The 15,847-nt window shown below is 47.7% G+C and overlaps 1 protein-coding gene across 7 annotated transcripts in view; it reads left to right on the plus strand.

Annotated features, from left to right (window-relative positions):
• The window catches only part of LOC306780234 (receptor-type tyrosine-protein phosphatase gamma-like), a 60,592-nt gene that overhangs the window by 42,453 nt on the left and 2,292 nt on the right, over positions 1 to 15,847 (plus strand). For 2 of the 7 annotated variants that reach the window (XM_079272516.1, XM_079272518.1), the window contains 16 exons: positions 83 to 2,315; positions 4,093 to 4,231; positions 8,880 to 8,959; positions 9,578 to 9,663; positions 10,182 to 10,202; positions 10,515 to 10,611; positions 10,970 to 11,052; positions 12,330 to 12,464; positions 12,836 to 12,970; positions 13,082 to 13,245; positions 13,356 to 13,491; positions 13,662 to 13,808; positions 14,177 to 14,270; positions 14,416 to 14,489; positions 14,725 to 14,856; positions 15,391 to 15,549. In XM_079272516.1, coding sequence (XP_079128642.1) covers positions 83 to 2,315; positions 4,093 to 4,231; positions 8,880 to 8,959; positions 9,578 to 9,663; positions 10,182 to 10,202; positions 10,515 to 10,611; positions 10,970 to 11,052; positions 12,330 to 12,464; positions 12,836 to 12,970; positions 13,082 to 13,245; positions 13,356 to 13,491; positions 13,662 to 13,808; positions 14,177 to 14,270; positions 14,416 to 14,489; positions 14,725 to 14,856; positions 15,391 to 15,549 — 3,915 coding nt within the window. The remainder of the gene's footprint in view (positions 1 to 82; positions 2,316 to 4,092; positions 4,232 to 8,879; positions 8,960 to 9,577; positions 9,664 to 10,181; positions 10,203 to 10,514; positions 10,612 to 10,969; positions 11,053 to 12,329; positions 12,465 to 12,835; positions 12,971 to 13,081; positions 13,246 to 13,355; positions 13,492 to 13,661; positions 13,809 to 14,176; positions 14,271 to 14,415; positions 14,490 to 14,724; positions 14,857 to 15,390; positions 15,550 to 15,847) is intronic. The other 5 variants (XM_079272517.1, XM_079272519.1, XM_079272520.1 and 2 more) reach the window with 5 other exon arrangements.

The following is a 15,847-nucleotide window of genomic DNA, read 5'->3' on the forward strand; positions in this document are numbered from 1 at the left end:
AACCCTTTTGTTTATGAATCTCATTGTTTAGTTTGAGCTTTCACTGTCATGTGTCGTTCATAAACATCTCTCTCACCAACAGGGCAACCATGAACCCGACCTGTCCTGGAATGAACCGGTCCAAACCGAGGACTACGAGCCGGCCTGGATACCTACAAACTCTCCGAGGACCACGACCTCTGGATCCCGTCTCTTACCTCCACCTGGCGTCATAACCACAACAGCAGAATCTGGTTGGAGGAAAACCACCACTGACCCGGTTCCCCCTGTCAGATCCACCCAGCACGGTCAAGTCCTGGGCCATTCTGAAGAAACGGCACACCGCAGTACCACCACACGTCCACCAGAGGCCCCTCTTTCAACCAAAACCACAGGAGAAGCTGACTTCGGTGGCAGCGCTCCTTTTTACTCCACAACAGCAACCGGTGCAAAGACAGAAGGTGGTAAAAGTGTCTCTTCATCCAGCAGCACCGCGCCGAGGTCCCGTCCCAGCGACGTGAGCAGCACAACGTCGTCCTTCATCCGGGCGGAGACGGACCGAGGTCTGGCGCGTCCTGTAAACAGAGACTCCGCCGCTGATGGAGACGCGTCCACTGGACCCGGAGGTCTTCCAGAGATCCAAACTCCCACCTCCCAGCCTTCCTCCTCGGGTGAAGCTGGTCCACGTGGGCCCACAAGTCCCGGCATGCCCCACTTTTCGTCCACCACGACCTCTGTCCAGTTGAGTGGCGTTCTCTTGCAGACCACACAGACGATGTCCAACGGTGAGCGCACCTCTAGCCTCCCCTCCACCTCCTCCTCTTCCTCCTCCTCCTCCTCCCCTCTGTGTGACACCGCGGACCCCTCTACCTGCCTGCATGACCCTCCCTCCTCGTCTTGGCCCGTGTTGTCCGCCTCTGCATCGGACTCCCAGCATGCCGCTACCGCTCCGCTGTCTAGCAAAGACCCGGCTTCTCCCTCAACCCCCACGCTCCCTGACTCGACCCTGCCTCGCCTCCCTCACCCCTCACTCCCCCTGTCTGGTTGGGAGACTGTCGTCCCCGATGTCGGGTTCGACGACAGCGACAGCGATGGTGATTTGTTGTCTGGGTCTTCGTCTTCGTCGGTCTCCTCCGGTGACCACTCAGTGTTTAGCGATACCCCTCCTCTCCAAACGGTGCCGGATCCGTCTGGCGCCACGTCCGAACCTCCCTCCTGGGATCCGTCGCTCTCAACGGTCTCTCTGTCTCTCAGCCCGACCCTCCAGCCTTCAGTTCTCCTCTCTAGTGACTTCACCCTTTCCGGCACGACTCCAGGTTTGTCCCGTTCTCTCTCGGTTGGGTTCGAGGACGCAAGGTACGCCACGGGGAGCACGGTCGAGTCTTTCCTCCCCGAGGTCAGCGGTGACGGGTTTCCCTTCGCTAGCGACGTGGAGCCCGTGTGCGGCTGTTCTCTAGAGCCGACGTCGTCCTCGTCCTGGTTGCATGCCTCTCCTCATGTGCCCCTGCCGTCCTCGGCCTGGAACTCTGCTGGCTTCGAGCTTTACTCTAGCGTGGGCTTCTCTTCGGCCTCTGGTGTCGGTGTAGACGATCTCCTGAACTCTCTATCTGTGGCGGGTTCTGATGGTCTGTTCTTAGACCAGCCTCTTCAATCCCATAGCGCTCATATCTCTCCCACATCGTCCTCTTCACACTCCCTCCTTCTCCGAGTCACCCGTAGTGACCTGCCCGTTTCTGTTGCAGCCACAGCGTCTGCCGTCAGGGATCCCTGGTTCTCTGCATCAGATGGGAACTCCGCTTTACAAACCTCTGCCCACCCTTCCTCACCCACAGCCTCCCCCGTCACCCCCACCCCAGAAGGCCAGGCGTTAGACACTAGCAGCAGTGCCTCGGGCTCGGCCCTGAGCCCCGACTCCCCGGAGGGCGTAGATCAGGAGTGGGACAGGGTTCAAACCTCGGCCTCTGGAGACAGCGCGTTCCCTATTTCAACCAAAGTTACTAATTCCGCTCACCCGCCCGCGACCTCCGAGTCCGGCCAGTCCCCCGATGATTTGGACGAGCGCTCCTCGGCGTTCTATTTCTATAGCGAGAGCGGCAGTGCCATCACCTCGGAGGTAGGAGGCACGGTGACGCCCGCCGCTCCCGCGGCGACGCCTGCCGCTCCCGCGGCGACGCCCGCCACTCCCGCGGCGACGCCCGCTTCGCCCTGGTCGCTGGGCGGGGAGGAGGAGAGCGGCTCGGGGCAGGCTGAAGGCCTGTACGACAGCGAGACGTCCTCCGACTTCAGTATCTCCGAGCGCACGGAAAGAGAGTCGGAGGAAGAGGAGCCAGTCGCAGGTAAAACCGCCGTCCGTGTGGGTCAAACAAAGTGCATTTCACCTGCAAGATGCCGAGGGATCGAGAGATGAGATGACTAACGCACCATCAACCAACAACAAAACTACATCTCACTTCTTTCATTCTTTTGTCTGTCAAAGCCAGAAGGTTCATGCATGCAAGGTAAAACCAAACCGGATCCAATATCTTCATCTATCTTCGTCATCATTTGAGACCCATTCATCATCTCAGTACCAGTCTGTTTGGGTTGTGAAGCGCTGCAGCGTATCAGTATTCTATTAATCCCCTTGTTCTTCTTTTTGAAGTGTGTCAGAATCTAAAAGAACAACTCTTAATTCAGAGTTTGAGAAATGTTATTTGAATGTTAAATGTGAGAATCAAATCTATTACATGCTGCGCGATAGATGACACATTGTTCATGTGTCCTTAAATTATATTCACGGTCATTTTACAGGCTTGATGTTGATTCAGGAGGCTTTGTCTTACCGAGTGAGGTTGCAGGTGTGCACACTGGCTGAAACACGGAGAGATCTTCTCCTCCCTCGTGTGTTTCCTGTCATGGCCACTAGGCTGCAGCAGAGCTCTGTGAAGCTCCGATGGTTCAACACCATCTGTCTCACACGGCCTTCGTCCCGCCTCGTGAAGGAAATAGAGCAATTCATCCCTTCAGCTTCAAACACGGTTCATCAAAGGTTCAACAACGTGTCCGACAATCTGACTCCAGCTGCTGCAGGAGAGCACGAATGTGATTGAAAGCACCACACTGGTGGTGCTGCATGTAGCTCATGTACATGTCACACATGATGTGTACTTCACAGTATTACGGAACACTGTCTCAGGTTTTTCATGCTGAGGTTGATTTTTAAATGTGGAATAATGTTAAGACCAGACACAACAGGCGCCGGTCGACGTGTCTTCTATCAGACTTGATGCACATTCAGCTGTTTATTTTAATAATTTGTTTATTTGCTTCTGTAGATTTCTCCTAAATTCCCCAAAAGTTACCATTACATAATGCCTCATTTGCATATTTAACATAATGAAACAAATGTGCACGTATTTAATAATATAAGCACATCACTTATTTAAAGATGATTTCACAGACACAAAGTGTGATGCAGCGTATTACTTTAGCAGCAACACTCCAACGGATGGAGGTCGTCGTCGTCGTGCACATTTTAAAGCCCTTTGTGGCAAATATGTAATTCTGGGTTGAATGAATGAACCGAGAACAATGGCCGCCTGGAAGGTAGACAACATAATAACTGATGGTAAAAGAAATATCCCCGGTGTGCTTCCATATACATCCTGCCAGCCAGACGTACGGCAACAGAACTCCACCTTCTTCATTTAGTTCAGTTGGAAGCTTCGTGTCCTTGCATCACATCTTCTTTCAGTCTCTCCTCTTCAGCTTCTGCACCAAAACAAACAACCTTTGCTGTCTTCTCTCGGGCTGCTGCTCGTTCCCTTTGCTGTCATCACCACCAGTGTGTCCAGGCTGCATGAGAGGCCGGCAGCAGTCTGCTGGATGGACCATTGAATGAACGGGTTTTACTCTTGAGGTCACACAGAGCAGAACGCTCCCTGTGAACGAGTCCATTCACGGCTGAACTGAGTCCGTTTGTGCAACAGACACTTTTTATACATTTAACGATGTGAACTAACGATACAAAGACACCGCTGGGTTTCTGTATGTATTCAGAGCAGAGCAGCGTATCCTCTGAGGAACAGGCACAGAAGCTCATACCTCCGTCCACTTCCTGTTGTTTCCCTCCAGATGCCAGCAACAGCAGCCACGAGTCCAGAGTGGCTTCGATCCGGGACAGAGAGAGGAAGGCTGTGGTTCCTCTGGCCGTCATCTCCACCCTCACCGGCCTCGGCCTGATCGTCCTCATCGGTATCTTCATCTACTGGAGGTCAGGACTGCTGCTTTAGATCTGCCTTCATTTGATGGGTTTCACCGACGACGAATACATAGAAGATAATGAGGGAGGGCAGGGCTGCATCCTGGGAGACCTGGAAAACAACAGATAGATTTTACAGTCATTGAGAATATGTCCTGTAAAATAATCCCATCATTCTCCCTCTGCTGCGAGTGAACGGCGTTGCCATCTGAAAGGGCTCCGTTCTGCTCATGGACTCCGTGGTGGCACATGCAGGCTGGATGATTTTACATTCTCCAGCTCGTTTGGAACGTTTAATCGCGTTACATCGGTTAGCATGTTTGGTTCAGTTGCTAGCATGCGTGCTAGTTTGTTTTGCCTGCAAAGGTCAAAGGTTAACGATAAGAGTAATTGTTTCAAATGTCGGACGTTGTTCAGAGAGTTTGATGATGATGATGAACGGGAAGCCGGGGTCAAAAGATGTACTGCAGTTTTGCAGTTTTGAAGCCCGGAGTTCGGAATTTTGGTAGTCGCCATTTTGGATTTTGTCTGTTTATTCTAAATGGAGCATAATGTACTAAATGAGCATCATGCTGTATTGAAGAAGACTTGAAACTAGAGATTGAGACATAAACTCATGTTTACAATGTTTACTGAGGTAATAAATCAAGAGAGAAGTAGAGTCATTTTCTCATAGACAACCAGAGGAGTCGCCCCCTGGTGGACACTAGAGAGAATGCAGCTTTAACACGTGAAGCTTTGGCTTCACTTGGCAGAACCGGAGGTTGCCGTAAGAAGACTGCTTACTATACATAGATATAAACAATGCTGGATATAAAATATGTTTAAAAAATGAGCTTTGCCCAAAACACCGGCTAAATACTGGCTGAGATTAGTTTGTTACTTTGCTAGCTTTGTGTCTTTAAACCTTTGTAGCGGTAGTTTGGTCAGTTTCACTTTAAATACATTTTTCATACTTTCTGACCTTATCAGGGATGTTTTCATGAGTTCTAGCCACAGACTGCACGTCTTTCAATCAGACTTCCACAGAGACAGACATGGTGCGAGTCTGTCCCACCAGCCAGATCATCACTGAAGACGTCCTAAACATGATCTCTGGGACAGTGTGGGAACCCTGAGAGGGACATTCCATCTCTGGTGAAAGACTTAGATTCATCGATAAACACCATTTTATATCTAAAGCTGCTGCGTATAACAGCAGCTTACTCTGGGCTGCACATGCATTATGATATACTTGTACACATTTTGAGGAAAAGAATCCGAAATATTTCACTCAAAACCTGTACAAGTAAGAAAACAACCACATGAAGGGATTCATCCCGAGTAACTGCCGTGATATTCATTTACCCATAACCCCCTTCTCTGCGTTGGTGGAGCTGTTTATCCTTACACTTTTCAAATTCACGGATGGAGGTCGTCGTCGGGGGGGGATTGAAGTGGAGACCTTAGCCAGAAGACTCATATTTGTCTGGGAAGCTGAATCTCCTCAAACACACGGTGTGTGTGTGTGTGTGTGTGTGTGTGTGTGTGTGTGTGTGTGTGTGTGTGTGTGTGTGTGTGTGTGTGTGTGTGTGTGTGTGTCTTCACAAACAATGCCTCCTGGGTTGTGCTGCTGCAGGCTGAATGAATCCTTTCAGCCGCTCTCTTCTGAGTCAGAGTGTTATTTCTTCCTCTCGGTTAACCTTGAGAGATGCTGTTTATTATGTTATTTTATTGACAATATTAAATGTTTGATTTGGAGCAAACAAAAGTTTCTTTGAGAATGGTTTAAAAGTTAGACTTTTTGAATTCCGCCTCTTCAGGATTTGAAGTCCTTTGTTCTTGTGCTGAAGGGTCTCTGGCTGCAGGGAGGAGGAGGAGGAGGAGGAGGAGGAGGAGGAGGAGGAGGAGGAGGAGGAGGAGGAGGAGGAGGAGGAGGAGGAGGAGGAGGAGGAGGAGGAGGAGGAGGAGGAGGAGGAGGAGGAGGAGGAGGAGGAGGAGGAGGAGGAGGAGGAGGAGGAGGAGGAGGAGGAGGAGGAGGAGGAGGAGGAGGAGGAGGAGGAGGAGGAGGAGGAGGATTTTGTACACTGCTGATCTGCCGTGCGGGAGACTCGACACATTGCTCTTGTTTTTGCGCTCTGCTTGTTGTTGTATCTCCGGGATTGAGCAGTGCTAATCCGGTGATAATCTGGGGAGCGGGGGATTAATCCCGGTGAAGGATGTACCTCGGCTGCAGCGCTGCGGGTCGGGGGATGGAAAAGGACGCCTGATGACGTCGGACAGAAGGAAACGCGTCAGCGTCTCGCCGGCCGAGCGGCAGGAGGTCGGACTCGGCTAATCCTGCCGCTGTCGCGTCCCTCTGACACCGCGCCGCTCACTTGGACTCTGCTGCTGTGCATTTCAGGTCGAGCACTTTGAGGGGATTTCAGGCCGCCAGCGTCTTCCTTGTTGCAGCTTTTCTATCGGAGTCCATGTGCTTCTGAGAGGAACAAGTGAAAGCATCATCAATAACCACGATGTTAAGACAGAGATGTTCATTTATCCGAATTCAAGGTTGAGATATAAGAAACATGAATTCATTTTACTTCTTTGCACCTGCAAACAATCTTCAGCACATAACGGGAGAGGAGTGAAGCCAATGTTGAAGGCTCTAAAGCTGCATCCTCTCTAGTCACCACTCCTCTGCTTGTATAGATTTGATTTATAAACCCTATAAATTCATGTCATTTTCTGCTTCAGTCGTCTTCCCTCCGGTGGGATTCAAACCTGCAACCATCTGCAGTGTTAATGCCTTAAGAGCCGTTGACATCGGGTGATTGTCAGGGCAGTTCATTTACATTTAACATGTCACCCAATGGACCAACACAAGGGATCGGTTGCAACCATCACCTCCACTTATCTGTTGTTGAAGCCCGTAAAAACTCAGACGTTCTAATAAATACATACTCCGATATTCATAGGAAGGTGAACATCTCTGGAACATGTTTACAACGGTCCTCGTGTTGAGAAACGATCAAAATAACAACAATTGTATTTATTTGTTTAAGTAGTTCCATCTTTATTTAAAGGGCCAGTGCACATTAATAACTATAAACCTGAAGGCTATTTTCATGGACCGGCGTTAGTCATGAGATCCAAATCAAAACAGTTGTAATAGTTGTAGCACACTCTACATGAAGGGCTTTTATTCTGCCTGTTGAGCTCCACAGAATCATGCATGTTGTGTTTATTGGTTTTAAAAGGGGACTCATAAAGTTCTCGTTGTTATTGATTTAACTTTGCCTCCTGAACCAGTTGCAGCGTTGTTCTTTTCAGCTCGCTGTCTAATCAATAAAGAGTCCGTGGAGATGAACATGAAGGAGTTAAGAGATGTCAGAGGAACTCCAGATCTTTTATTGAGATCTTCTGAGAGAATATCTGTGTGATTCCTGCAGAACGCCTTTAATCTGCGAGCTCAACCCGTTCACTGTCTCTGTGTCTGATGATCCCTGATGCCCATTTCTGGCCGAGGCGACGCAGGTTCATCAGACGCAATCTCATCCGTTTAAAACCGTGTCGAGGATTAACGGAACCTCTTTCTTCCTGTGTTTTTGGGACGATTACGTGTATTCTCCAAAATCTGGCTTAAACGAGAATCGCATGAAAACAAAAGCATCTTCTGCCTTTCAGCAGGTTCTCCAGACACATTCAGTATATATCTCCTCTGTATGTCATCTTTAATCCATTTCTCCACAACAAAGCTCTTTCTGTCAGTGTTTGTGTTTTCTTCACAGTATTCTTTCTGTATTCCGATGACTTAATGTCGTCCAACTGTCAGAATGTGTTGATGATCGTTGTGTATTGATGTAAAACACTCGTCTGACTCACGGTGTGCTTCTCATGCCGGAGACGATTGTGATCGGTTTAAAGAAATACAAACGAGCTGCAACGTTTCTCCTTCACGACGTGAACGTCTTTCTGTAGCGCCGTGGAGATAACAGTTATAACAGTTATAATAGTTATAACAGTTATAATAGTTATAACAGTTATAACAGTTATAATAGTTATAACAGTTATAATAGTTATAACAGTTATAATAGTTATAACAGTTATAACAGTTATAATAGTTATAACAGTTATAATAGTTATAATAGTTATAATAGTTATAACAGTTATAATAGTTATAACAGTTATAACAGTTATAATAGTTATAATAGTTATAACAGTTATAATAGTTATAACAGTTATAACAGTTATAATAGTTATAACAGTTATAACAGTTATAATAGTTATAACAGTTATAATAGTTATAACAGTTATAACAGTTATAATAGTTATAATAGTTATAACAGTTATAACATTTATAATAGTTATAACAGTTATAATAGTTATAATAGTTATAACAGTTATAATAGTTATAACAGTTATAACAGTTATAATAGTTATAACAGTTATAACTGTTATAACTATTATAACAGTTATAATAGTTATGACGGTTATAACAGTTATAATAGACTACTATAATAGAAACGATGTCTGATAACATGTATACATCACAACCTACAATCCAGAGAGGTAGAAGTCATCCGTCTATGTCCTGAAACCTCTTCCTAGTTTTTAGACAGAAGTGTGACTTTATAGTTTCATAGTTAAAGATGATTTCTTAAAGTTAAAATACATTCTGATGCGTTTGTGTGTGCAGGACCTGTTTCCAGACGGCTCACTTCTACATCGACGACAACTCATCACCCAGAGTCATCGCTGCAGCGTCCACTGCTGCTGGTAACACGCACACGCACACACACACGCGCACGCAGGCACACACACACACACGCACGCACACACACACGCGCGCACACACACACGCGCACACGCACACACGGTTTCCATGTGAGGAGTTTAAGGGCTTCATGTACAACATTCACAGGTAATGAAACTTTTCTTCATTTGCATGTTTGAACGATGCCATTTTTAACGAATGTTCTTTTCTTGCCAGAATTGTCCTCCCTCTCCTAAAACTCGTCCCTTTTTAAAATAGTTTTTGAAATTCTTTCCTTTTCCAAAATAGTTTCAGAAAGTGTCCTCACTTTAAACCAGCGTTCCTCACACGTCTGATCTCTGAGTGTTGTGATCACGTCCTCTCTTTACCTGCTGATGATTCCTTCATCTTTAAGACAACACAGTCACAGACGCATCGTGTTTACGTCCACAATACGCAGCAAATACACGTGTTGGACCTTCAGAGCACACGTGTTGGACCTTCAGAGCACACGTGTTGGACCTTCAGAGCACACGTGTTGGACCTTCAGAGCACACGTGTTGGACCTTCAGAGCACACGTGTTGGACCTTCAGAGCACACGTGTTCTTCGCTCAGTGTTGTTTCCTGTTTTCTCTTCCAGACGAACAAACTGCTTTTCCAGTGAAGCAGTTTGTGAAACACGTGGCCGAGCTTCACGACACAAATGGCTTCCAGCGAGAGTTTGAGGTACGAAACATTTACACTTTCCGACTGAAGATCAAACTCTTGGTAATCACTGTGTGTGTGTGTGTGTGTGTGTCTGCATGCTGCATGATCAGCTGTGATGATGAGACTCAGTTACAGTGAAGGCCAAAGGGCTGCAGCGTGTTGTGTGTTGTGAATAACATTAATAAGAAGAACACGTTACAGCGTGTTCCCGGTGAACGCTGCGGTCCTGCTTCATGTCGGCTCGCAGCAGAACAACGTGACGTGAACCGAAGCTGAACTTTGTTTTGTTCTCAAACTGCCACAAAAGGACAAATCAACACAAAGACGACGGTTTCCATGTAAAGATTTGTTTTATTGTAAATGAATGTGAGCCGATGACCCCGCTGTGTATTTGGGTTGATTTGTCCCGGCGTGTCGGCAGCAGCATGATCTGTATTGTGTGTATTAGTGTGTAATTTGTGTCCTCGCACCTCTTCGGTTGACGTGTCGTCCCGGACTCGTCCGGGCCGCCTGCTGCTCCCTCACCTGCTCGTTAGACTCTGAAGGAGAGTTACGAGGTAAGACGCTGCTCTCGTTGTCTCGTCTCGTAGCGCAAAGTCTTTTCTGTTCAATGTCAAACCGTGGACGTACAAACACATGTCGCTGAGCCGGGGAGGAGAGGCCAACTGTTTACAAACCACGAGCACCAAATCCTTCTTACTGAGCTTTTAAACTTCTGCTGTTTCATTAAGAAGAAGCGTGTTTGTACTCAAAGTCAGGCATCAGAACTCCGGTATCATATTGGAAACAGTGTTGAACATTTTCAGATTACGCTCAGCCCGACAGACGGGTAACGTTTAGTGTGTGTGTGTGTGTGTGTGTGTGTTCAGGAGGTTCAGACGTGCACGGTGGACATGGGGATCACGACCGACGGCTCCAACCATCCCGACAACAGAAGTAAAAACAGATACAGCAACATCCTGGCCTGTGAGTAGAAGTCTGATCAGATCGCTTTGACTGTCCATTGAGAAAAGAGCAAAACGTCACTGAAGGCTTTTCTTGGTGGAGAGGATGTTTTTGGCTTCGGCGAGAGTTTGATTGACATCCGGTTCGTCCAATCAAACCGTCTGGCTGCTCAGGTGAAAGGTGACCAGCTGTTCCAGGACATTACTGCCACTCTTTTATATTTGTGATGTTTTTAAAGTTTCACGTCTTCAGGAGAAAGACAGGAAGTCACTGAGTGAGGCGGACGAACACGCGTTGTTTGTCTTTTCATGGGATTTGTTGTCGATATGAGAATATAAATTGCTCTTTTTTCTTTATTGAATCTGTCGTTCACCCTCAGATGACCACAGCCGAGTGAGACTCTCGTCGCAGGCGGACAAAGACGGGAAGACGGGAGATTACATCAACGCCAACTACGTGGACGTGAGAAACTCTCCGTTTCATTCTCGGCTCCACACAAGCCGAGGCCTTCACCTCCACCTCCTTCACCTCCACCTCCTCCACCTCCTTCACCTCCACCTCCTTCACCTCCTTCACCTCCACCTCCTTCACCTCCACCTCCTCCACCTCCTTCACCTCCACCTCCTCCACCTCCTTCACCTCCACCTCCTTCACCTCCTTCACCTCCTTCACCTCCACCTCCTTCACCTCCACCTCCTTCACCTCCACCTCCTTCACTCCTTCAGCAATGAACATCGTGCTCCCTATGATGGGTCAAATGCAGAGACCAATTTCCCCTTCCGGGATGAATATAGTAAAGTAAAATAAAATAAGTGATGGTCCGTTTAGAGTCAAACAGACCGATTTGAAGGCAAGATGGCGACGGCCGCCCCCGTCTCATTGGTCGATGGATGCCGGTCTGTCGGTTCGCCATTGTGGTCCAGACGGAAACATCTCAAATATCATACATTCATGGTGCCCAGGGGATGAATCCTGTACACTTATAGAATTTGGTGACTTCCGCACCATCAGCCGGTTCACTTGTTTCACCTTTAAGGGAACGTATCCTGGACAGATGCCGTGAGATTGAGTTTTCACGTATCCAGTAAGAGAAAGGACAATGACCCCCGTCTTTACATGACGTTTGGGTTTTTTAGTGAAATGTTTCAAAAACAATTGCCATGAAATGTGGTTCAGACATCTATGTTCCTCTCAGGATTATTTGTAATACGCAATCACCAGGTCAACTTGTCCAATTCTTTAGTTCGTCATCAAATACCTGCAGAACTGATGACCAATCAGCCTCAGCTGTGAATGTTAGCATGCTAGCCTGCTAGCCTGCTAACCTGCTAACACGATACACTGAGATGGTGAACATCACACAGTAAAGCTCAGCTTGTTGCAGGGTTCTTCTTTTTAAATCCTCATTAGATCCTGAGAACGATAAACGAATCAAATGCTCTGACAAAAACATAGAACAACATCCTGTCTCCCTGGCTGTCGACCAATCATTTCATCCGGTACCAATGTATTGATTCTCTTCTGGAGGGGCGGCTGTCGTGTTGCAGACTTTCTCACTGGATGTAGCGACTGGAGGAGCTCGTGCTGCTTGCGGCGTTCATTGGAAAAGAGTTGGCAGCATTGGGCTGTTTAGGTCGGATGCTTTTTACAGTCCAGTGTCCTCTTGCTAGTTTCTCCAGATGTTGTGCATTATGTGTTCTGAACATTTCTTGTTTAAAGCAGCTGATGTGTTTCATCAGGCTTTTAAGAATCCGCGGTCGTACATCGCCGCTCAGGGTCCTCTGAAGTCGAGCACCGAGGACTTCTGGAGGATGATTTGGGAGCAAAACGTCTGCGTCATCGTTATGATCACCAACCTGATGGAGAAAGGAAGAGTGAGTGACCCGAGCGTAGTTTATTCTGCTGCACTGGTGACCTGACACGGCTGATATTCAGTCATGTGTATGTACCAGGAACATTTAATCACCGTGAAGTGTTTGGGGAATATTTTGCAGGCATACATTACCAATCCAGATCTTTCAGAAAACAATTTTTCATTTAATTTTAATACAAAATATGAGATGTGATTAAACTGGCTGAGAAAGTGGAATGACTCATTGTAATGCTGGCAGAAAGTTTGCATTCCTAAACCTGAAATAAAAATCAGTGACTGTCACATTTACATATTTATTTACTGGGAATAAAGAGACAAATCTTCATATTTTCATCATAATTTATCGTATTTCCTGTGTTAACGCCTCCTCAGAGGAAGTGTGATCAGTACTGGCCGGCGGAGGTGCAGGAGGAGTACGGCAGCTTCCTGGTGACGGTGAAGAGCAGCAGAGCGCTCGCCTACTACACCCAGAGGAGCTTCACTGTGAGGAACACCAACACCAAGAAGGTCCGGTGATTTCAAGCTTCTTAAATGTGCTTTAATGACACGAGTGAAGACACGAGTCCCTTGTGGAAGTTTTATTTGAATCACTTCCTGTTTGGTGTTGTCCACCTGTAGGGCTCCCAGAAGGGGCGGAGCAACGAGCGGACGGTGACTCAGTACCATTACACCCAGTGGCCCGACATGGGCGTCCCAGAGTTCGCTCTGCCGCTGCTCAGCTTCGTCCGCAAGTCGTCCAAAGCCAGGGCGGAGGACATGGGGCCCATGGTGGTGCACTGCAGGTAAGATCTGATTGAACTCCACGCCGAGAGACGAAGCTTTGTTTCCATTTTTCATGCCGACGTCCGTAAACCTCTGCTTCATCTCGTTCCTCCCTCTGGTTGCCGTGCAGCGCTGGCGTGGGCCGCACGGGGACGTACGTGGTCCTGGACAGCATGCTGAAGCAGATGAGGGACGAGAGCAGCGTCAACATCACGGGCTTCCTCAAACACATCCGCACACAGAGGAACTACCTGGTTCAGACTGAGGTCAGAGGTCAACCGAGCTGTCCATACACATGAATACACTTCTTCAGTTGTAAAATACATTTCCGCAGTAGTTTGAACCCAGAAAGCAAAAACAATGCTGGTTATCCAAACAAGAACAAGACTTTATCTGTATAACTGGCCTCAGCACCGTCCGTCTCTCCTCTCTGCAGGAGCAGTACGTTTTTATCCACGACGCCTTGGTGGAGGCCATCTTGTCCGGAGAGACGGAGGTGGCGGCGGCTCAGCTGCACAGGTACGTGGACGAGCTGCTGACCCCGGGGCCGGCCGGGAGGACGCGGCTGGACAAGCAGTTCAAGGTGAGCAGCTGGAACACGTCACTCTGCGCTCACTGCTGCACGACGACTCGTTCAGACACAACCTCTCAAATGTGACTTATTCTCTGCCATAGAATGTATAATTGTGTTGTGACATGTTAATGTTTTTTCTGGTTCTTTCCTTCATTGCTGGTTGTCTTTTACAGATAAAAGGCTCGTTTTATTATCACGTGGAGCTGTCATCAAAAAACAGCCAAAACAAAACATTGCAACAAATGCAGAAGTTCATTTAGAAATGTTCAAATCCAGTCACGGATTGTTGTCTGAGCACTTTGCATAGATGCTGTGTAAAAGCAAACCAGTGCTGCTTCTTCAGTGGTTTCCAGATGTTTGGTGTGTTTCCCCCACAGCTGGTTGGTCACTGTGGAGTGAAGCAGTGCGACTCCGCTGCAGCTCTGCAGGACTGCAACCGCAGCAAGAACAGAAGCTGCTCCGTGGTGCCGGGTGAGTCCGCCGGGAGGAGCCGCAGCGCTGTTAGAGGATGAGAAGATGCTGATGTTGAATGTTTCGCTCGTCTCTCCGGCTACAGCTTCTTAAAGAGAGCCGGGAGAGACGGTGACGGTTCTTCTTCTTCTCTCTGTCTTTGCAGTTGAGAGGTCACGAGTGCGCCTGTCGACGGCGGCGGGGGAAACGTCCGACTACATCAACGCATCATACGTCACAGTGAGAACAGACGCAGTGTGTCCACTTTACATGAGGAGAGGCCATCAGAGGTCCAGGCTGTTCTTGTAACTCTCTGTAACATTTCTTCCGTACTGATTATTCATTGCTTGACACAACTGTTCAATGAGTTTAAGACATTGATGGTGAACAGTGGACGTAAGTGAAATGTGTCATCCTCTTGAGTTTGTAAAAACATGGACATCATTGATGCCAAGCCCAGGTTCTGCTCCTGCAGGGTTACAGGCAGAGCAGCGAGTTCATCATTACCCAGAATCCTTTGCCCGGCACCATAAAGGACTTCTGGAGGATGATATGGGACCACAACGCCCCGGTCATCGTGTCGCTGATGGGGACGCCGTCGGGCGAGGTGAGGAGTTTGTGGTTGTGCAAAGTCTGTACTCTTCAAACTTCAAATAATTCGTTCAACATTTTGCGAAATGCACGTCGTTTTGGTTCAGTCTCGGCTCATTCTCAGGTAACGATAATGCAACAATTCATATTTTCAGGTACTTATACACCAAAGAAAACATACTGAATCATATGATATTTCATCTCTGCTCATGATCTCCCTAAATGCTCACACTGCACCTTTAAACGATGGAGTCAGCTAATTCAAAAGGCTCTGTGCTGAATTTGTATCTGGTTTCACTTGTTAAACCTTTAAATGGAAGCTACCATCTTAAAAGCATTCACAGGCAGACATGAGGCTGACATCCGCTCTCTGCAAAAAAGCCAATAATAGTGTTTCTGAAACTTTTAAACGACTCATTTAGGATTCACAAAAGCACGTTCGCTCCGAATTCTCTGACGTAGAACAAGATTACAAGTCGGCGTAGATACAGATGTCAAACTGTCGCGTTGCATCGAAGAGTAAACGTCCGCTGACTTCCTGTGTTGTTAGGCGCCCAGGGAGGAGGCGGAGCCGTGTGTCGGCTGGCCCCGTAAAGGGCAGCCAATCAGCTACGAGATGTTCACCGTCACCCAGAGGAGCGAGAACCGTATCTGTCTGACTAACGAGGACATGCTGGTGGTCCAGGACTACGTGCTGGAAGCTACACAGGTTAGTGCGACCTGGAACAGTAAACATGGGACTGAATGAATGAAAAGCTTTCAGTGGCTCTTCATGGAGCTCCTTTTGATTTGTCGAGTTCTGTCTCCAGGTTTCTGCCTCCACTCATAACATTCTGGTCCAAGATATAAGAATACGTATGAGCTCTGATCCCATTCCTGTTCACCAGAGGATGAATCCTTTGAATTGAATGGAGCCCATGACTAATGCAGAGGTTCTCAAAGGTTTGATGACTGAGGGCCAATTTAGTGATCCAGGGAATGATTGAGGGCCACGGCAGAAGTTGTCC

Source organism: Melanostigma gelatinosum (assembly GCF_949748355.1).
Source record: "Melanostigma gelatinosum genome assembly, chromosome: 1".
Classification (NCBI taxonomy): Eukaryota; Metazoa; Chordata; class Actinopteri; order Perciformes; family Zoarcidae; genus Melanostigma; species Melanostigma gelatinosum.